Source organism: Etheostoma cragini, chromosome 5 (assembly GCF_013103735.1).
Source record: "Etheostoma cragini isolate CJK2018 chromosome 5, CSU_Ecrag_1.0, whole genome shotgun sequence".
In the NCBI taxonomy this organism is placed as follows: domain Eukaryota; kingdom Metazoa; phylum Chordata; class Actinopteri; order Perciformes; family Percidae; genus Etheostoma; species Etheostoma cragini.
The window spans coordinates 25,691,188-25,712,825 of NC_048411.1; the positions used below are offsets into that span (position 1 = coordinate 25,691,188).

At 37.9% G+C, this 21,638-nt stretch overlaps 1 protein-coding gene across 5 annotated transcripts in view; it reads right to left on the reverse strand.

Annotated features, from left to right (window-relative positions):
* Positions 1 to 21,638, reverse strand: part of LOC117945398 (protein unc-13 homolog B-like) — a 156,678-nt gene that overhangs the window by 110,813 nt on the left and 24,227 nt on the right. For all 5 annotated transcript variants that reach the window (XM_034872867.1, XM_034872864.1, XM_034872866.1 and 2 more), the window contains exons 3-9: positions 17,282 to 17,381; positions 8,336 to 8,453; positions 7,116 to 7,239; positions 3,221 to 3,294; positions 2,308 to 2,365; positions 1,668 to 1,703; positions 329 to 542 (exon numbers count right to left, since the gene is read on the reverse strand). In XM_034872867.1, the coding sequence (XP_034728758.1) occupies positions 329 to 542; positions 1,668 to 1,703; positions 2,308 to 2,365; positions 3,221 to 3,294; positions 7,116 to 7,239; positions 8,336 to 8,453; positions 17,282 to 17,381 (724 nt within the window). The remainder of the gene's footprint in view (positions 1 to 328; positions 543 to 1,667; positions 1,704 to 2,307; positions 2,366 to 3,220; positions 3,295 to 7,115; positions 7,240 to 8,335; positions 8,454 to 17,281; positions 17,382 to 21,638) is intronic.

The following is a 21,638-nucleotide window of genomic DNA, read 5'->3' on the forward strand; positions in this document are numbered from 1 at the left end:
CAAGAAAAAAAAAGAGCCATGCAAGAAGCAGTGGAACACGATGCAGAGAAAAAGAAGAAAGAAAGAGAAATTAAGCCTTGGACATTAATAAAAAGAAAGAGCAGATCATGCAAAGGTGAAGTGTTCATGCAAGTAAAGAAATAGAATAGCAAATAAAAAAAGAAAATTACACTTATGGAAGGAAAAGGATGTTGTTTGACAATGTGCAAAATTGTCTTTGTTTCTATTTTTGTCACAGCGTTGACAATGGATTATGCTATTCTTGATAACCTGATTCCCTAATGCAAATAGCACAGATTCATGAGGTCTGTGAGTGGGTGTGTGTTACCTGGGCCCCCTTATTTCTCTATAGTCTAGCTCATAGCTTTGTATAGAGTCAGCTTCCCTTGACAGGGTTTGATGTTGGACCCTGCGTCCTATAGGGTACTGGTGCACTGATGAATTTGTCTGGGAGGTGTTGTGGAACCGTGGAGGTCTGTTGCTAGTTTCACTGCGGTAGTCACTATCACGGTCATCCACTGCACTGTCATGGTCATCGAAAGCTGGGCAAAGACAATGCAAACTGTTTAGTAAAACATAAAAAAGATATTTTAAATGTATATTTTACAATTATAATTCTCCCAAGTAATCAAGTAGACTTTTTAGATAATACTCTGCTCCTGTTCATCTATTTGTTTAATTTGATAGAATAGTTTTCTGGTAGACATAAGAATTTTAGAGTTTTCTAACAGCTCATAATTACTGTGTACAACCTTTTCTTACATCCATGTTCCTGATGTAATGCAGACCTGCTTTTGTATGCATCATTCTTTTATTAGGATAACCCCTTGAGATGTACCATCTCGTTTTCGAGGGGGTCCTGGACAAGATACCACACAAACAAAAACACATTGCACATTTACAGTACAAACAAGATAAGCAAAACAAAACCGACACAAATAACAAAAAAACAACAACAAAAACAAAACACAAAGCCTGCAGAGAATAAGTAAAAGATCATAATATGATCAATAAGAAACAGATCGTAACATGATTCAGAATATAGCCAAATTTTAATGTAAAATATCAGTGAGATTAAGTGGTTCAGGAAAGAGAAAATGAGGATGGGGTTAGGGTTAGGGGTTAGGGTTATGAGGAATTAGATAAAATCCGAAGGGTGTTAAAGTCTGCATGTACAGTTAGTATGAAAGTGAGTGGCCAAGGCATATTTGAAAAGTCTGAAAGATGAAATGGAGCGAATATTTACTGGTACATTTTTCCAGTCAGAAGTCTGAATCTGAATCTGACAGGCAGGCTGCTAGAAAACTGCTATGAGGAAGACTTTCAGACAATAAAAATGTTTGAATAAAGGCTCCCTCTTGTGGTAGCAGGCATGCAATACAAAAAGCACCAAACTTACAATGGACAACGAGATATTGGAATAAAAGAAAAAATGTACTTCAATGCCTTATAAAATATTACAACAAAAAGGCAACCGCACGTGTTATTTTGTATTTTGTGTAGGTGGGTGCATCTTTGTGAAAAATTCAAATACAATGACGACAAACAAAGACAGACCAAACATGCAGTGGTTCAAATTGAAAAGGAAAGGCCAAGCGGAGTCCTGTACAACGCGGAAGTTAAATAAATTATAAGACACAAGGAAAAAGAACAACAACTATACGTACTCTGCTGGTCATTCCATCCAAAATAACTCCAACTGCCTGGAGGGAAGTGTTCAAAGAATTCAGAAAGAGAAGTCAACTTCATTACTGAAAAATCCAGACAATAACTGTAACTGGCCAAATGATGATGTAACAAGTAATGGGACTGAAAAAACACCCAAATCTGTAAAGCTTGATGGAAAGGATGAATGGTTATACCAGTATGAGATAAATTAGAACTAAATGAAGCAATGGGATGAAGTCACACAAATGAATGAACGGCCCGAGTTGATTTCCTGTAGTACAGTGTGAATGATCAACATTGCACCAACGCAACAGCAAAGTATTTGAAAAAGTATTTTCACAAAGGTAACATCAGTGTCTAACAGCCAGAAAACACAGCTCTTTATAACTACCATTAACAGTGGCTGGTGCATGCAAAAAACCTTTTTAGTGTGTAATCAGAATATTTTTTTTCACATCGACGGCCTTGAAGTAGGTTTAAATGTACAAGTCAACATCAAAATGCATTAGAACTTGAATGTGTTTTCCTGCTCATGAAACACAAGAATGAATGTGTCACTTAGGTTGGAATGTGGTTAGACAGTAACACATAAAGGTTTATGTGAAAGTGCTATGGCATGAATGGTACTTTTATACTCACAGCACTGAGAGGGAACAGAAGCCATTTGTCTTCTCTGGACTTCTTCCTGCAGTGGATACTGCCACAATAGGCAAGGCAAGGCACACAATAGAAGAATTTAATTGATTAGAGAAAGAGGCATTTTTAAAGGGGTTAGTGAAACTGAATAAAAATGATATAATGCTAAAAAGTCAGTTATTTTAGTATCACTTGTGAAGTAGTAACTATTATTTTCCATTAGATGGCAGCAGAGAGCCAACACAAACTGCAAAATCACTGAGCAGAGTGCACATTGTGACATAATTGGTACAACTAAATAAATTAGGAGGTTGGTCTAAAAAGCATACAGAATCACAGACAATACACATAGCAATCTTGTAATATAGCACAGTTTTACAAGACAAAGTATTTCTTTAAAATGTAGGCTAAACTAAATTAAATGACAACAAAATGTTAGAGATTCAGATGCATTGCAGATCTTTGCTCACATATAACCTGCAAACATATAATGTATTTATCAGTTCTAAATATAAAAAATCATTTTCTACTGCATGCTTGCTGAACTTCAGCTAAAGATGGGACAACTGTTTAAAAAGCTTTGAATATTCATTTTCCAGAGGTTACACAGAGTAATCTGGTACAGTTTAGTGCAAATTAACTTCTTCTACTCTCATGGCCTTTTTGCATTATGGATGCGTGCAGGAAACAGGAAAAGCATGACAGAGTAAAGCACCTTATTAAAATTCAATGTATTCACATTGTGTTTTTACACACATGGCTAGAATGCTATTATCCTATACTGATTGTAAATTCTCCACTGTTTTCTTAGCATTAAGATCCCTTTAAGACACCTGAATAAACTTGGATCTAATATCTCTTATGGCTTAGTAATGTATGAATTATTAACAGGAAATAGACTTTTTAGTAAACGTACCTCGTCATGTATTCGCATGGTGTTGATCCGCTCCAGTTTACTGGTCCAGTACTGAGCCTCGTCTTCTGGGATATCTGGACAGAAAGATTAGACAGAAGAAACAGATAGAGTAAAATTGAGTGATGGCAAAATATTTAGAGGAGAGTGCCAGGGAGGGTGGTGAAAGAGGGAAAGTTGAGGAAATACTGATGCATGTGATGGAGGGATGGAGGTTAGAGTTGGAAGGGGTGATGAAGACAGAAAGTAAATAATGGAGGAAGAAGCAGAGTGCAAAACACAGAATGTGAGGCAAAGTGGAAGCCCACAGGCACAATAGCTCCACCCTTCCCTCAGTGCCCTCCATGATCCCTATCCTACCCTGTCTTATCCCATCCACATTGCTTGATGTACCTCGACTTATATTCATGCATGTTTAATAGCTGATGAGGTTTCCTTTTGAAGGCTAATAAATAGAATAAACAACGATATCCGGGATCTCACAGGTCCTCCCCAAAGCCACAGAAAGACAAGAAGAAGAGAAATAGACCAGGATAGGTAAAATGTAAAAGCCTGGCTACGGTCTCTGCCATGTTCCCAAGTAAATCATGTTCTGGTTATGTGACAGAATAGTATATATGGCATAACTAACAACCAAGTGAGAGGACTGTTAAAAAGAAGTAGATCTGACCTTAGCTAAAAGATTTCAAAAGAGATAAGTTGCATAAAATGTCCTGCAATTGGCTAGACATGTACATATCATACAAAATCCCTTTGCAAAGATGTGTATCTCACAGGGTCAGAATCAGCATGGCAAGAGAGTGCATGTAATTAAGAAGAGTGACAGGGAAAATGACATGTTCAGTAAAGTGGAGTATAAAAAATACATCGGGTTCATGGAGTCTGCAGAGACAGAATCTCAGTTAGAAAAATGGACTTAAAGCTTGAGAATAAGACACTTACTCTCAATTAAAAAATTCAATTTGGGACTTTTAAACTGGTCACAGCTGGACACCTATCCTATGCCTACTGTGTGATTTCAGCGGCACCAGAGTTGTTTCCGAGGACCATTGCCAAAGCAACAAGGTTCTTCTCGCACTTTACAAGCAAGCTCTCAAGGTATTAGACGGAAAACACAAATCTTACCATCACTGCAAAATTCCTCATAAGTGTAAAATCCTTAGCTGGGAAAACATAACAAAACACACTGCCACATGTCTGATATTTAAAAGTCCAAATGGGAAGGCGCCACTGCCACTCTGTGCTTTCATCACACAGAAAAACTCCAACAGTAGAGCTAAAAGATCTGCCCTAAGAGAGGACTGTGTAGCCTGTGCTTTTAGTCACTTATGCTTATCTTTAAGAGCTTTTAATTTCTGGAACACTGTACCAAATCAGAACAGAAGTTGTACTTTCCAACACACTTTCTCCCAACATGTTAAGGATTAGCTTTTGAGCAGTGAGATAATGTGAACATTTTTCATTCTTAATATTTTCATGAATGTGTTGCTGCTGTCATCTTAATGTGTCTTGTTTTTGTTTATTTTTTAATTTAAATTTTTTTTATTTTTCCATGTGCTTTTGTAAATTGTATTTTATTTCTGACTTCACATTTGGCAAACAACTGACCAAGTAAATTTCTGGTTCCTATAATATCTTACCAAAGGACTACAGTTACAGAAAATTTGCCGGTACAGTTATAGAAAATTTGCCGGTACAGTTATAGAAAATTTGCCGGTACAGTTACAGAAAATTTGCCGGCTGGCTAACACTGACACATGTAGAGTAATGTTAATAAATGTGCGCTGTCCTTATAATTAAAAACTTTAAGTCGTCCATTCCTCAAAGAGCAGAAATGTAAGATTCACAGGCAGCGTAGGATCTGGCTAGTCCACACAGCAGTCCAGGATGGGCGAAAAACATGCTCTGGTTTATTGGCACTTCTATAAACCAATCACAATCGTCTTGGGCGGTGCTAAGCGCCGGACGGAGCCACGGTGCCACTGCAAAACGGCCTCGGGAAGGAACTTGTTTTGGTGGAACATTTGTATGTTAAAAGGTTGTTTTATTAATACAGAAAACTTTGATTGGACAGACAGTCTAGCTAGCTGTCTGGATTTACCCTGCAGAGATCTGAGGAGCAGTTAACCATAGTCCTAATAAATCGACCAGAGTTTAAAATTACAACACAAAGAAAGCAGAAGGTGACGGACATCCGGCCAAAAAGAAGGACATTGAGTGGAGTTTTCAGCGGCCTCGGAGCAAATATATACTACAACAAACGCGACAACAAACAGGCAACACAGAGTTCATCTAGACACACAGAATACTCATACTGGGCACCTGTCTCTTTCTTTGACCTCACGCAGTCTCTTTGCCCTTACGTCTCTACCTCTGTGTCTCACCATCAACTCTCCGTCACAGTTTAAAAACACTGCGGGTTATTCTATAAACAGGTGTTTGTGAATGTGTTTCATGTTAACTCATTGTAACAATGATGACCAAGAGGACCTCATTTATTCATTAGTACCTATGTTGGATGTCAATTATTTTAACATTTTAAAAGGGGTTGGTGGAATTAGGCTAAAACAGGCAATCTTATCTCCATCTTCAGGCCTTGGCTTTTGTGTCAGCAGCATGAACTAGTGCTATCTTGAAATCAGGTGAGTGTTGGCTATCTTAAAAGCAGGCGAGACGGCTCCCTGAGATTAAGAGTTTGCTGAGGAAACATAATGGTCCAAGGTAATTTTGCTATTTAGGTGGTTCACCTAAATAAAAAGAACAAGAAATAAGGGTAAGAATAGAGAGGGCTGAGGAAAATTTAGAACTACATTCGGGGCAATGTTACCAATGAACAAACTCTAATAGAATGTTCAATGAAGTACACAGGGTAATCTGCCTGGTACACTGTCTGGTGAAGTGAGTCTAACTACTTACAAACCAAAGAAAAACAAATATTAAGCAAAAACACGTGGAGGTTTTCCTTGATTCTTGGTTGGAGTCTGATCTTTTTGTACAACAAAAAATCATGTGCGGTCATATATTGCCAACCTTCAATTCTTAATCAGCAGAGCTATCTGTACATACTGTGACTTTTAGTTTATTATTGTATATTCAAGGAATTCTATGTTTATTCATCTCATTGGTATTTTATCAAAGCTGTGTTGTAATTTGCAGTTTCAGTTATTTTATGAAGACTGGAGTTCCTATTTTGGATGTAAAATGCCGGTAGGAGGCGTAAATGTAAAAAAAAACAGCAATAAAATGTATCTACGGCAAAAATGTATCTTCCAAAAAAAACTAATGTACTTGTTTGTTTAGCAACTGGCTGATAAAGGCACCAGGTGTTCCAGTAATTTAATCCATCCATATTGTGTTTCATATAGACTGACATAACATATTTTTGATCTCTTTTTTTTAATCTCTTTTTAATTTGATAGTGTGTAAGCTAGTAAAACTGCACTGCAATTTTGTCAAGTTCAATAAGTAATTACATTCTTTTTTGATTAAGTTGGTTTTGTGTGATGTGATTATTTTAGCTAAAATATCACATATTGTACTATTTTTTGTGAGTTGAATATGCTGACCTTTAGCAGTCTAGCAGAGCATTGTTAATCTATAAAGTGGTAATGGAGTTTAAATTCTTTATCAGTCTAAGTTTATCATACAAGAGGTTAAAGTGCTATATTCTGTTAGGATAATCAAAGTATGGTCATGTTTTTACATTTCCTTCTTTAGCTCTTATTATACGTTTATGGAGATTACAACACTATGTAACTAAAAGTGCTATTTAGAACATCATTCAACCAAGGATGCTCCTGTATACAATCAGGTTTTCGAAGCTTCAAGACTCCTGGCTCTGTGTTTGCGTGTGGTTTAGTTTTTTTGAGCAAATGTGTATTTGTGAACATATGCATACCAAAGGGCAGCTCGAAGCGGGTGTCCAGCAGCACTTGGTGTGGAGTTGGGTTGCTGGTACCACAAATCTCGTCTTCCCTCATTAACACCTCAGAGTCAAGCGACGTCCACTCTCCTGGTCCCTCCTGACAAAGAGAGACACAGAGAAACAGAGACATTTACTCATTGAGAATCAAAGCATCCACATGGTAAATGAGGGTGTGGGTGGGCTGAGGACAAACACAATCAATAAACCTGTGCAAAGATGAAGAAGTCAAGAACAACTGCGGGCTGCATTATTAAAAACTGCACAAGGGCTGCTGCCTCACGTAGTAATGAGGTCTACTACATCAGTATGTGCTGCTTTATTTATATACTGTATATAAATAAAAATATTTATTTTATTTTATCTATTTTAACACTATTTTAATTCATTTATACACAGCAGCCTATAGTGAGGAATGGCAAGGTGGAAGACAACCATACATAATATCTCTGCCTTTCTACTTTTCTGTTGCTAAGGTATAGTAATTGTAAGGCAAGCTATGACATATTATTTGTAAAAAAAAAACTAATGCAAGTCAAATTACAGCAGACGAGGTAAAAACATTCACAATTGCCACAAGTAAGAGCTGTGCCGTCAGTAAATGTGCTTTACATACCATAAAAAAGGGATGACAATGTATTAAAGTCTATTCTAAAACAACCATATTGCTATAATCTTTCCTCCTGTTCCTACTGGCAATACATAGATCCCTCTGTAATGCATTTCCAAAGTCCACAGTCCTTGTTCTGTAGAAAAATGTATTTGAAAGTTAGTGACAGTGGGGGTCCAGGGTCTTGTTGAATGACTGCAGAGGGGAAGAAACTGTGTTTGAGTGACCGCAGCCTTCTGCCAGACGGTAGCGGTTCAAACAGTTTGTGTCAGTTTGGGCTGGGACAATCTTTCCTGCCAGCCTCAGCGTCCTGAAAGGCGTACAGGTCCTGGAGAGACGGCCGACTGCAGCCAATCTCAACAGCCGGAATAATCAGGAGGAATGCTAACAGCCAGAAAACCTGCTTCAATGTTCAAATGGGCATATAAGTTTTGTTTTTTTTGAAGGCTGATGAAGGATGTGAGATGTTGTTGAAAGCTCTGAATGAACTTCTGTTTTCAAGACAAACAAGATCTTGTGACTGACGTCATAACAATATGATATTAACTTGTGTTTTTATAAGGATGAAATGACGATGGTGTGATACCTCGTCAGACTGTCGAATGGTCTCCAGGGGTATCAGCGCTGTGCCGATCATAGTGTCCCAGATCAAACCTTTATTCCATAGCTCTAACACCAGACCTGACTCCAGATGGTTGATCTCACTGTAGAAACAGAATCACACACATGGCATTACATACAGAGTAAAAGTTCAAACCTGGCATCAAAATTACAAAAGACCCGAGACTATTTCCTTATTCCTTACATTAAGTTAGAGTTTCTTTAGGTGGAGGTCATTTCTTTGTCAGTTTAGTAAGGGTTACTATCACCGCCCATTCTAACTACCCATTTGTTCTTCTGTATATTATAAACTGTAAACTCAACTGGAGGATGTTTCCCAAGAAAGATTGACTTGACACTGAATCTGCAGAGAAGACCAAAAAAGTCATTGGTTAATGGAAATATGAATGTTGTGGATTATCATCTTGATTGTTAAGTGTGGTTTCTCTGCAAAAGCATACAGAAAATGTCCAAAGTCTAAGTGGTCTCAGGATGTTTAGGTGTATTTATGGATACAGTATACAGCTGCTGTCATTACAGTCTATATTCACTAGATTAAGTGAAATCTGGTTTTGGGGCAAGGTTTGCATTTTAAAAAATGCATGAACCTACAATTGCACACATTTAGCTGACATGAAGTGTGGACTGCTGCTTTATGCCAGTGTTCCTCTGAGTCACTCTCATGTTTTGTCTATTTTTAAATGCACGATATCTCAACCCAAGATTTACTTTTATTTGCAGATTTATGAATAAAAGCCACCACCGTTTCCTTGTCCCTGAATTTAAAATTGAATTAGGGCCATAATTTACTTGTGTTTTAATACGCATACTGCAGTGATTCATTGGCCTTAGTCTGACTCAACAACACTTCCACCATCAGGTCAGTAAGTGGGCCAGACTTGTTTCAAAGTAGTGAGGGTGTAGGATGACAGCTGTCATTTTCTGAGAGATGTGTCTTAAAGAGAAGACAGCAGCTAAACTGTCTCCCTTCCTCATTTGCATATTCATATTCACAGCCCCATTCATATTCATATTGCCTCCGTTTGGCTGTCAGTCATCTCTGATGACACTTCACAGCTGGGATGATGTAGAGAAGAGGGTAGGTGGGAGAATCTGGGTGGTGTGTGTGTGTGTGCATGCGTGTGTGTGTGTGTGTGTGTGTGTGTGTGTGTGTGTGTGTGTGTGTGTGTGTGTGTGTAAAAGAGTATAAGAGCACCAGAGAAGGGTCCAGGTAGCTGAAGCATTCTGGCTTTTAACAGCAAATTGTAATCAGCATTTCTGCCTGGCAACATGGCTGAGGCACCAATATCTCCAGTCCATCCAAAAATGTGTTGGGACCCAAACCGTCATGTGCATATCAGGAACGAGCTCCTATCCAGTCGGCTTTGAATTCTTTACTCATTCCTAAGAGAGCTGCTCTCCCATCCTAATTGGAACCCAAAAACTAATATAAAAACAAATATTGATGACTGTTGGTGGATTTAAAAAATCTATACTGTATAGATATTAGACTTTATGATTATAATTATATATCTTTTTAATTATTTTTAATATTATATATTATTTTTGAGTGTGTGTTGTGGTCAGGAAATTGTCTTTACATGTCTACAACCATTTGTTTTGAAATGGATTTGTTTGATGAAAAAAAACTCTTTGGTCCAAGAGAGTTATGTAACCAAAATCATGGCAGCGGTTCCTTCAAACATGGACGTAGCATCAGTGGCGTCCCCCATCCGGTTTTTGAACTGCCGTTTTGAAGCCTTGAATTTGACAATTTAGCAGTTGCCATCTTGGTTTTTTGAAAGCGGACAAACTTTGGAAAAATTTATAAAAGTATTAAAGTAGTAAAGTAGTAACATGTCCAATGGACCCAGAGGTAAACAAATGTCTGGAAGATGAAAGTAACATTGCAATAAAGTATTAAAAAAAATAACTAAAAGATGTATGATCTACGGCCCAATCTTTAACTCACTGTGTGTGTGTGTGTGTGTGTGTGTGTGTGTGTGTGTGTGTGTGTGTGTGTGTGTGTGTGTGTGTGTGAGTGTGTGTGTGTGTGTGATCTTGAAGCTTTACATCCAACTCCAGCATATGGCCTCCCTCACAGCCCATCCATTATTGAGGGAATGGTTTGTATTACAGGAATGAAATGGTGTATTTTTATCACACTCAGACAAACACATGCAAACATACACATCCACACTTGCACACAGCCATCTTGTGTTTAGGAGCAGAGAAAAAGAACTTAAGAAAGAAAAGAGGGATGAGACGAGGGGAAAGTGAAGCGTGTGTGTGGTCAGGCTGAGAACGAGGCTTGATGTAAATTATGGACTGAGAGGGAACAGGTGAAGTCACTGGTGAAAAAGCTTTTTATACACTACTGTGAAGAACGCTTTACACAGGCAGGAACACTGCTCTTCCAGTTCATGACTCAGTCCATTAAATGACCACATTTCCGCTCACATTTTGTCATTAAAAACATGTTTCAATACCATTTTCTTCTTTTTTGATGTGGTAAAACCTACACTGCTGAACCCTCAGTATTATCCAAGGCATTTTTCTCATGCTCCACACAAACTGAGTAGATGCTCTTGCCAGGCTGGTGCATGTGTTTTTCTTTTTTTCCCTCTTTTTAACTGGAATTTACCCAGATGTTTTAAAGGAAGCAAATCAGTTCAAACTTTTTTTCACCTTTTGACTTTTATGTCCATTCAAAATCAAGGTTTGATATCTATCCGGCTTGGAGAAGACACAGATCACCATTGAAAAAAAGAGGTTTTACCGGCAGTTTCTATTTTATTTATCTCTTTTTCAATGTATTTCACATGAATAGTTCTATTCTTTTTTGGACTAATATGAACCTACACAAACCCTAATGTAATTGGGGGTATAGTATTTGGGGATGGCAGTAGCTCAGTCTGTAGGGAGTTGGGTTGGGAACCTGCTGGTTGCTGGTTCCAGTCCCAAAGTACAGAGTGTGGACGCACAGGACTGGTGCCTGATGGTGCATGATGCATGAATAGATCCTGAGCGTGTGCGTGTGTGAATTTCTTGATTATTAACAAAACAGAGTGTAAATTATAACATTCCCCAATTATTATAACAAATAATTATAAATAAATATGTAAGTGACTGAAAACCAAACTAATATGGATACCTTACATCAGCCAAAGTCCGTTGTAATATAGTCTGGATCAACAGAACTACATTGCTAGGATAAAGCCTGACATCCCTCATCATCCGCTCTCTGTGTGTTGCCGTTCTTGAAGTCCCTTTGCTAAAGGAAACAACAACAAACTTCGAGGCAGAACGCCACAGCAAGTTATTTGGACATTTGGATTGTGCAACAGAGCAGGTCTGCTTGGTTCTTGTGGGGAAGGATTGTAAAGATTTACAAAGAATATGTTTACGGCATTTACTATCTAACTGGGACATGTTGGGACCAATGAGTGGGGATTGCTATGGATGACGTACACTTGGCGATACATTAGCAAGAGTAAATTACAGTAAACTATGAATCTTGCTAATTTAAATAGCTAACGTTACTTTATTGTGTAAACAGTTAACTTCATTTCATATTGCATGCAGAGTTTTCTTTTGTGAGGACAATTGTTCCACCAAAACAAGTTCCTTTCCTACATCATTTTGCAGAGCCACTGTCTCTGCTTTCGGTGCTTAGTGCTTCCCAAGTCAATTTTGATTGGTTTAAAGAAATGCAAGCTTTTTCTTCTACAATGTATCTTAAGTGTAGCCAGAAATGTCTCCACGGTGTTGTGGAGATAGGTCTGGCAATGCAAGACTAAATTGAATTAAAAACAAGTTTAACAGATATCATAGTTACGTTTTTAATGCAAATTATTTTAATCCTCAAATGAACTTCTCTATAATCAAAAATCCCTCTTGATAATGTGAATGCTCTCAAGTCGTTAAAAATGAACCCCATCTTCACCATCCATCCCAAATGACATGAACACAGCATAACCTACTGGCCAATACTGTCCGTACCTACTCTTCAGGGATTTGAAAGGATTTTTGCTATGTTGCTAATATGCTCTAAGAAATTAATGTAAATATCCACATTATGATTTCTTTAAAGCCAGCTGTGGGAATATAATACTCTTTCTGATAAACAGCAGCACTGAGAGTGGTGTCAACAGCATAAATAAGAGAAGAGAAAAGACTGTGCTCAGACAGCAGTAAATCATTTCTGTTATTATAACTTGATAAAGTCACTGTGAAGGAAAAAGGTCACAACGTTTTGAAACTTATACACAACTTAATTGACAGAGAACTAGAAGAAAAGAGCAGACTAGGATCTGAATCACCAGAGAGGCAGTCAAACAGAAAGACAACACCCAAAGAGGGATGGGAAAGGAGTCTCAAGAGAAAGAAGCCTTTCTCTTGAGACTCCTTTCCCCTTTCAACATCAAGAGACAAACAAAAATAAAACTAACTTAAAAAAAAATATTCTTGTGTGTTATTGTAGAGTGTTGAATTGTGAATACTGAATGAGTGTGGTAACAGAAAGCCTACGATCTCTGACACAATACTCTGAATCAGGTCTAAAGACTAAAGAGCATGTGAGGACAGTATTAAAAGGACAGTCAAACAGACAGAGAGAGTGAGAAGTAGACAAAAAACAAGGCAAGATAATGCATGTGGTGAAAGAAAGAGACATAACCAGACCGACAGCAGAAGAGGGATAAAATAAAGAACTGAGATAGACAAAGATTATTTCTAAGGGTGCATGAGCAGAGACGAGCATGTGAGGCCTAGTGACCCTTAGTGTAGAGGGACCAGCGTTCAACTGCTTAATGCATAATCCCACCAGACAACCAACCCAGCATACATATACTGTATGATATAATATCCTGGAAAGTTAGATATTAAATTTTAAATATATGTGCCAAACTGTTGGTCACAGAGGCATATTTACCTGTCGATGGCACTAGCAAAACGGTCACTAAAATCACAGGGAATCATCTCATTGTGACCAATTATCCCGTAAAAGAAATACGTTTTGCAAATATGTGTGGTAATAAATACATATTGCATATTGCTAAATGTCTGCTGTAGGCTGCTGTAGGCTTTATTTGCATATATACCTACTTTGTAATAGTATGGTTTTGTGCATTGTTGATTGTTCATGATAAATAAATAAATAAATTTCCTTTATGGGCTAGAGCCTATTTCTGTTTAGGGCAAAAAAAGACTTCAAGTAGAATATGCAAACTCAGCACATTTGCCATTTAGTAAACGCAGTTTTCTACATTTTGATGCACCATCAATACAGTAGTTCATTCTATATCGTGTAAGATTCTTTTATGGCCTGTTGTCTCAAAGCAGTTCCACATTTTTATATGGTAATAGCAGTTTGTGAAAGGGTAACTACTGTAGCATGAGGACTGGCCATTATGGCGGAAAATAAAGAGACAAGAGTGACTACCTGGAGAGAAATGTAAGAGAAAGACAAATTACCACGTAAATGAGCACTTATCACTACAGGTTGTCAATGTCACTTACATTTTTTTCTATAATAATTATTTTACAATTTTTTTGTGAATAAATAGTTTGACTTTTTCCCTTTCTCTGCAATATGTGCTGTGATTTTGAGCACATATCTGAGTACAGAATTGAGCTGGCCCTGCAACAAATATGTCTGTCTCACTGCTCTTGTTGAGACCTTTCATTCCGGGAATTAAACTCCATTGCAATTCCTCCTCAAAACCTCCAACAGTGCTTCAACGCAGCACGCCGCTGCTGTCCCCCCATCGAGCCCAGCTGCTAATGAGACTTTGGAACTAATTAGCCATTTAGTGTAGAAAGCCCTGGGGTTTCCTTTGTATATAATCAACAGTCTTTTTTTAGTCATTATGGTCATATTAATTGGCATTTTACTTGAGCTGATTTCTTGATATGAATAGTCAGAATCACCTTCTCACTGTAAAAGATGAGCCAAAAATCCTGGATGTCTATTTCTTCAACAGTGTGCATACAGGAGAGAACAGACAAGTGGAGCATGTTATTTATGCTTTGTGTGAAATTAGTTATTTTTTAAACATATGATGAAAGTATTAATAACAGTCTGAAATATGTGATTAAGGATAAAGTAGCAGAGATTATGAGCAGTATGAAAAAGACACAGTCTTATGTAACCCACAGTCAATCTATCCACTCCCCCTAATCAAGTCTAGGGAGACCTGAATGCAGAAAAGATATGTTTCTATTGTACAGTACAATACATAACTCTGTGTGTGTGTGTGTGTGTGTGTGTGTGTGTGTGTGTGTGTGTGTGTGTGTGTGTGTGTGTGTGTGTGTGTGTGTGTGTGTGTGTGTGTGTGTGTGTGTGTGTGTGTGTGTGTATTTGTGACAGACAGAGACATACAGTGAGAGACAGATTATTATGTATGCCTAATGCCATTTAAATGCCATTTATTTAAAAAAAAAAAGTCCTCCTGTTGTAGACAGATGTGATTTCCAGCTATTCTATTAGTTTGAATCATGTAAGTAATATTATGCCTACTCCTTTAGTTGATACCCTTTAGAGCGTGTGATCACCATCAGGAATCTGACTGCTCTGGAAACAGGAAAGGATGACCTGCAACTTAAAAATGTGACGGAAACGTCTTGACTAGAAGCATTTACTTTGGGGCAGTTTAAATTATATTTCAGGATTGTTTCAGACAAAGGACTTTGTTTTAAATTAGTAAATATTAGCATGCTGACATGCTAAACTAAGATGGTAACAATGGTGACGGTTTATTGCAAAACACCATCATCATTAGCATTGTACTTGCCATTGTGAGCATGTTGGCATGCTGATGGTAACATTTAGCTCAAAACATTGCCTATGTGCAGTCTTACAAAGCCACTAGCATGGCTATTGAGTCTTTAACACCATTTAAACCTGCCATTAATATGTGGGTTTGGATGTTCAGTTTGGTGACTGGATTGCAATCTGATTGTGCTTGACCAGATGAAAGTAGAGGTACACAAAAAATGCATTGAGGACAAATTGTAATCCGATTAGCCAAACCCCTCCAGAGGTGGTTAGGGATGCATTGTGACTACACTGAAAACAAATGTAAATACAAATGTATTTTAAATCCACAAACCCACTACCAGGACGGACGGCAGCAACAGGAGAACAGTCCCGTTACAGCGGGTACACCTCCAAAACGTCCAGAAACTGAAAAATGTACCAGTCAATTAAGCTGAGAAAAGCCTTATTTTTTAAACAATTTAGTTATAGCACAAAACAAAAATGCATTTCAGAAAACACAAGCCAAGTCACCTAACATGATTAGGCCTGTAAGGTTGACTCAGTGCTTTCTTTTATTCCACTGGTTGCATGTCTTTCTACTGACAGATGACCACACAATCCCTAAAAACATCCCCCCAAAATAATACCTTATGGATTTAGATACAAGGAGCAGCACTATTTCAGTGAGCATAAAAGGTGAAGTGGGATTTCTATATCAGCTACATTTGCACTTTTTCTCCCCCATGGAATCAGACTGGACTGGACAAATCATTAGATTTATCACTGACTCATCCACTTATCTGAGCTCGACATGTAATTTCACTTTCCATCCATCCTACCCACTCCAACCAAAAATTCCCATTTAGTAGCCTGTGTCAGCCGGCCAGACTGGAGTCCCACAGGCGGCCGACGCTCCATTTCAATTTCAGTAAGGCCTATTATTGCCAGCTAGCAGGTCAGCTAGCAGTGGATCCCTGGCCTAAATTCATCTGAGGGCTGACACACACTACGAAGCTTCAATTTATCCCTTGCATTTGTCCTAATACATCCCAAGAGGTTGGTGCAGAACAAGCTGTTGCCGCTAATATAAATTACACTGAGCCAAAAAGTAAAAAGCAACTCAAATAAACTGGAAACCAGTGGTAAAAACTGAAACCTGCACCATTTCTGCTACACAAACTTGGTGCCATTGTTCCACAGTGAAAATGTAATTTCATTGTATTATTTTCAAATACAGTATTGCCACCATGCAACCTTTACATTTGCAAAGACAAGGGCTGTAGAACATTATCAACAAACAAAGGAACATGAAATAATTTAGCTATGGCAACACAGATGATTGGGCTTTGTTTTGCTACATGAGTATCATGTGTGATAGCTACGTCTGAATTTTGAAACAGAGTGTATATTTGAAGGTCAATTCATCAGCAGCATGTCATAACGGTCATTTCAACGTATTCTCATACGTATATTCATGTATATTCAACAGTTTGTATTGTATCAAACAAAAAGTTATGCACACTTTTTCATGCATGTCCAGCAACACAAGTGATCAGCGCAAGCCCCTGCAGTGCAGAACCCGTTCAGGCAACTAAAGTACCTGGTTAGGTTTAGGAAAAGATTGTGGTTTGGGTTACGATAAGTATGCTTGTTATGTAACTTACGCACCTGGCATTAGTCAAGTACGTAAATTGTACTTCCTGTGTTTGTTTGACCCATCCATCCACCTTGACCTCCTCACTACGACCACTTTGCTGGGTTTTATACTAAGTTGCCTGACGCATCCTTGCTCACAATTACGTAGGTTACATGCAAAATAAATAGTGCATTCATTTTCGTATGTGCAAACAGTAAGTGAGAACAGCCTGGTCATTTTTATCCTCATACTACAATTACAGACCTGAAAAAGAATGCTGAATAAAAACTGACTTCTATTTTTTTAAACAGAAATCTTAACATACAGAACATACAATCCCTCAGTGGATGGCGAAACATACACATCAATACATGTATGTTTCCGTAAATGTATACTGTATGCAGCTAAGTTGTATAGCAAAGAACAAAAACACAGATGCAACAAAAGGGAAAAATACTAAAGTGAGTTACTTAAAAAGTTAAAAGTTGATACAATAATACAAATTTAAAATCCAATAGCAGCAGGGTGAAACTTACAACATGAAATCTTGTTCCCAACATGGCTGACACCCTCGGACTGTGATGGTGGTGCTCTTCACATTTTGCACTTTTAAAGTTACGTAGGCGTTGAACTTGTCTGAAAAAGATGAGGAAAAAACTGAATTACTCAGATTTGCATTTGGATTGAATAGTTGTTAATGCTTTATAAAACATGATTTTTTTGGGAACAAAACTGTTTATTTATTGTAATGCCTATGTAATGTAATGCATTTAAATTTTTAAATGGTAATGTCACAAAAACTTTATAAAAAGCCCCATGTCCATGTCCTGCTTCTACCATGCCAATACTCCAGTGATCCATCTCACTAATGGATTGAACTACAGGAAATATAAATTCCCTCTCTGCATTATACAGTAAATAGCCATTAATGTTTGAGCAGTGAAGCATCTCTGAAGTTCAAGGGGAGATAAACAAAGGCTGAAAAAAAGCTCTGAGAGATTTTCAAGACGGGAGAAATAATTAAAACTACCCACATAGGACAAAAACAAACACACACACACACACACACACACACACACACACACACACACACACACACACATACACACACAGTCAGTAAGACAGAAGAATGCATGCAGAATGTAATAGTATACTCGAATATAAAGGAGATAAAGACATGATCCCCTATATAGCTGTAGGAAATGATCATAAAACACAGAGCTTATGCTAATAAATTAAACTCTCTTCTTTAAATCACTGAACAGTGGAAAGACTATAAACCACTGTGGACAGCATATCTGTGCAAAACTGTCCAACAGCATTGATGAAGTACAAGTCATATTAAAGGAAATCAACACCCCAGTTATAATTTACGGTCGTTTACGGTCATTTAAAATGACGTCTTTGCTGATAAAATACAACCAACCAGCATGTAGATCTGTCTCCACGAGCGGCACACTAAATTTGACAAAGGCGGGATAAAATGTCTTTAAACACACTGTTACAACCTTAAAGTTTTTAAATTTTCAGGGTCCAAAACATGTCTGAGTGAAGCTCAAGAGGTAAATCGTTTTAAGTTTTGTATTATACGGAATAGCAACGGAAAGAGCAATGTAAACATATACAGTATACATAAAAAGGTCTTGTCACACGTTTAAAGTAAATGTTGGATTTTCTAATTAATGAAGCCAGACCAGGATCTTTCTAGAACCTTAACAAATTGCCTTGAGTGCCAACATAAGCATAATCTTAAAAATGTTCATCAAATACAGAAAAACAAATTACTAAAAAACCTTTTCATGCAACATTTTGCTATTCTTCAGATCTATGTTTTCTGAGAGGTCTGAAAAGTACTCTGACATTCTGGTTCTGAACATCAGATGTCAGTAAATTACAAAAAAATAAATCCAAATACCTAAAAACGTGCTCTGGACCATGTTTTTTTTATGTCCTGTATTTGTTTATTTCTCTTTTTTATCTTCCATAATCAGTCACTCAGGACCAAAGTGAGAAGGCAGACAAAGGCAGAACTGAACAGAACAGAAACACACTCCATTCTTTTCCAGGAGGCTGGTCCATTTTCAGCATTGATTCAGGCTTAATGTATTCATATTAAGTCATGTTAAATCTATTTGATTGTTCTGTGGAGATCAGCTGGTGCAAAGATAATAACGCTCTTTTTTCTGGAAGTTCCCCCTTGTTGTCATTGATGGTCTGAGATTATTATTTCATAACGTGGAGACTGTGGAGCACTTTAATCCTAATGGATAATCACTTTATCTTTGTCCTTTTTTACTCTAACTGTATACAACAGGTTGTTGCAAGTTGACTTAAAGAGACCACTCTTGAATCTGTATATGTCATTGATCAATTTGAAACAACAATGAAAAACTGCTCTTACTGATTGCTTAGAGAAAAATGTGTGTGTCCTTATATCATCTTACTCAGTGATTGGCATAATCAGCATAAATCAAGGAGGTTGGAGCCACCGACCACCTAATCCCTGCTTGATTATCTGCCTCAAGTAGTCCACTCTTCACAAGGACAGAGACCCCAATTTACACAACACTGAAAGACCATATTCAGTGTTGGTGTGTGTATTTGTGTTTCCTAGTACATCTCTGTGTTTTCAATCTTACAACCACTTTCTTTTGAAGAGGGGCCGGCAGAGCGGAGGGCAGCATCAGTGGATTTGCACTGAAGATGAGTTGCAGGATGTGATCATTCACCTGCATAAATTACTACTTGACAGGTCAGGGTATGGTTCAGATTTTCCAATGTTGGTGAGATAAGTGGATGTATTAAAGCACCCATATTATGCTCATTTTCAGGTTCATAATTGTATTTTGAGGTTGTACCAGAATAGGTGTACATGGTTTCATTTAAAAAAAACACCATATTTTATCTCACTCCAAACAGCATGGGTAGTTTGTTTGCGTGTGGAAGCACCAGAGACACAAAATAACACCCCAAATCCCAGAAAAAAGTAATTTTTTTATAATGTGGGCACTTTAAGCTCTGAGTCCTGATGAAGTCTTGATGAATCCATTAACAATTGTTTGTCTTTTATTTCTGCGTAAATTCAGGACGTTATTAAGGTTAAGGCGTACCACCATCTTCTTGTGGGGAAACCAAGATGGATGCAGTGTAATTTCTTAATATTGTAAACAATTGTATCGTTTTATCAAATGAAATGTCAAGTGTGTGGCCCATATGTCCCCCTGCCCGGCAGAGCTAAGCAGTAATGACGAAGGCAAAAGACAGGGGGGTGAAAGGGTTAATCAAGAATAATCCATCATTCACTTAAGGGGGTTGCCAGGTCTGTGATTAAGGGGACGAGGGTACTGGCAGGATGCAGACAGCCCTATTTACTGCCCGAGCTAACAGTGGTAAAAAAAAATAGAAAAACACAACAACTGAATAAGCAACAAACAAAAGCAAAAACAAAAACAACGTCAAAACGGAAGAAATGTTTTAAAAGAAGGGAGCCATTGTCTGGAATCTATTTCCTTTGACACCCCCAGGGCTGTCATCATCAATGACACTCAGCAGACCTCCATAAATGCATGCATGTTTGCGCGTGCGTTCACACACAGACACACACAAGCGCAAACACAAGCACATGCAGACACACACACCTTACAGTAAAAAGCAACTGGGAGGACATATCCCAGCATGCAGTGGGACCCTCTTGGGGAGCAGCAAGCGTCATTTATAATTAAGTCGCAATGACTTATGAAAATAAATAAGTTATATTCAGTTACACATGGATGTGCACAGCGCGGCCAGGCGAGATGACATTTACTAGGCTGTCTACAGTAATGAATACTCTATGGTGGAGGGGATGGAGGAGGCCTGGAAAGTTAGTGGAGAGTGAGCATACGAGAGCTTTTGGTGGATGAAGCAAGCTAAAGGAGATATTGAACGGAGACAAAATTACTTTTGGCCTTACAAGTGCAAACAGACAATGTGTTTCCTTTTCATTTAAACTGCATTTCTTTCTTTCCGATCATGATTCATGTTCCTATATTGACATAAAGTGACTACATGTAATGTAAAAGGGGTTGCTTGTAGTGACGTACCCACCACAAAAAAATCTCTGCAGCTTTCTGCTCTTATAAAACCTGTTTTGAGCCTCAGCTGACAGCTGTTTTCAGCAAACAAGCTCTAATAAACTATAGACTACCTGGCCAGCACTAAATGGCTAAGTGACAGAGTCTTTCTGCAAATTTAGCTGGTGATGACAGACGAATATCAGGTAACTTAAGAGCTAGATATTTTCCCAGGAGTTGGTGGTTTCCAAACAGTTTAAACTAATGAATATTAATGTTCCTTTGTGTCAATTCTATGTTGCTGAGGGTCTGTCAACTTGTTTTGGGAAGAACACAGTTAAAGTGTCTTCTAGAATGGTTACTCAGTATACACATACAGTAAGGTGACTCAGGAAGAATTTTTGTAGTAGGCAATATGTGACAGACAGAATGCAAGTCAGACAGACAGGGCTGCCTTATTACACCAACAACACCATTGTCTCATTATTGCCAGGGATTCATTGACATTTATTAGGCTGCACTGCACAGCAGGATAGCCACTACTACAGTAAAGCTACATGTCAGGTATAAAGAAATGAAATTATTTCAGACAATTACCTGTTCAAACACACCTGAAGATTGGCCTGTTGCTCACGGTTAATGATTATTAAGTACAGCCCAAATCTTTCACAGCACTCAAACAAAAAAGGAAACCAAAACAGATACAATAACATACAAAATGAAAATAAATCCACACCAATTTCCCCCAACACAAGCAGCCATTTACTACTCAAGCAATCTCTTACATTTTTTCTAATTCACATTTTCTATGACGATTGTTTTTCCAAAGCAGCTTGAGATT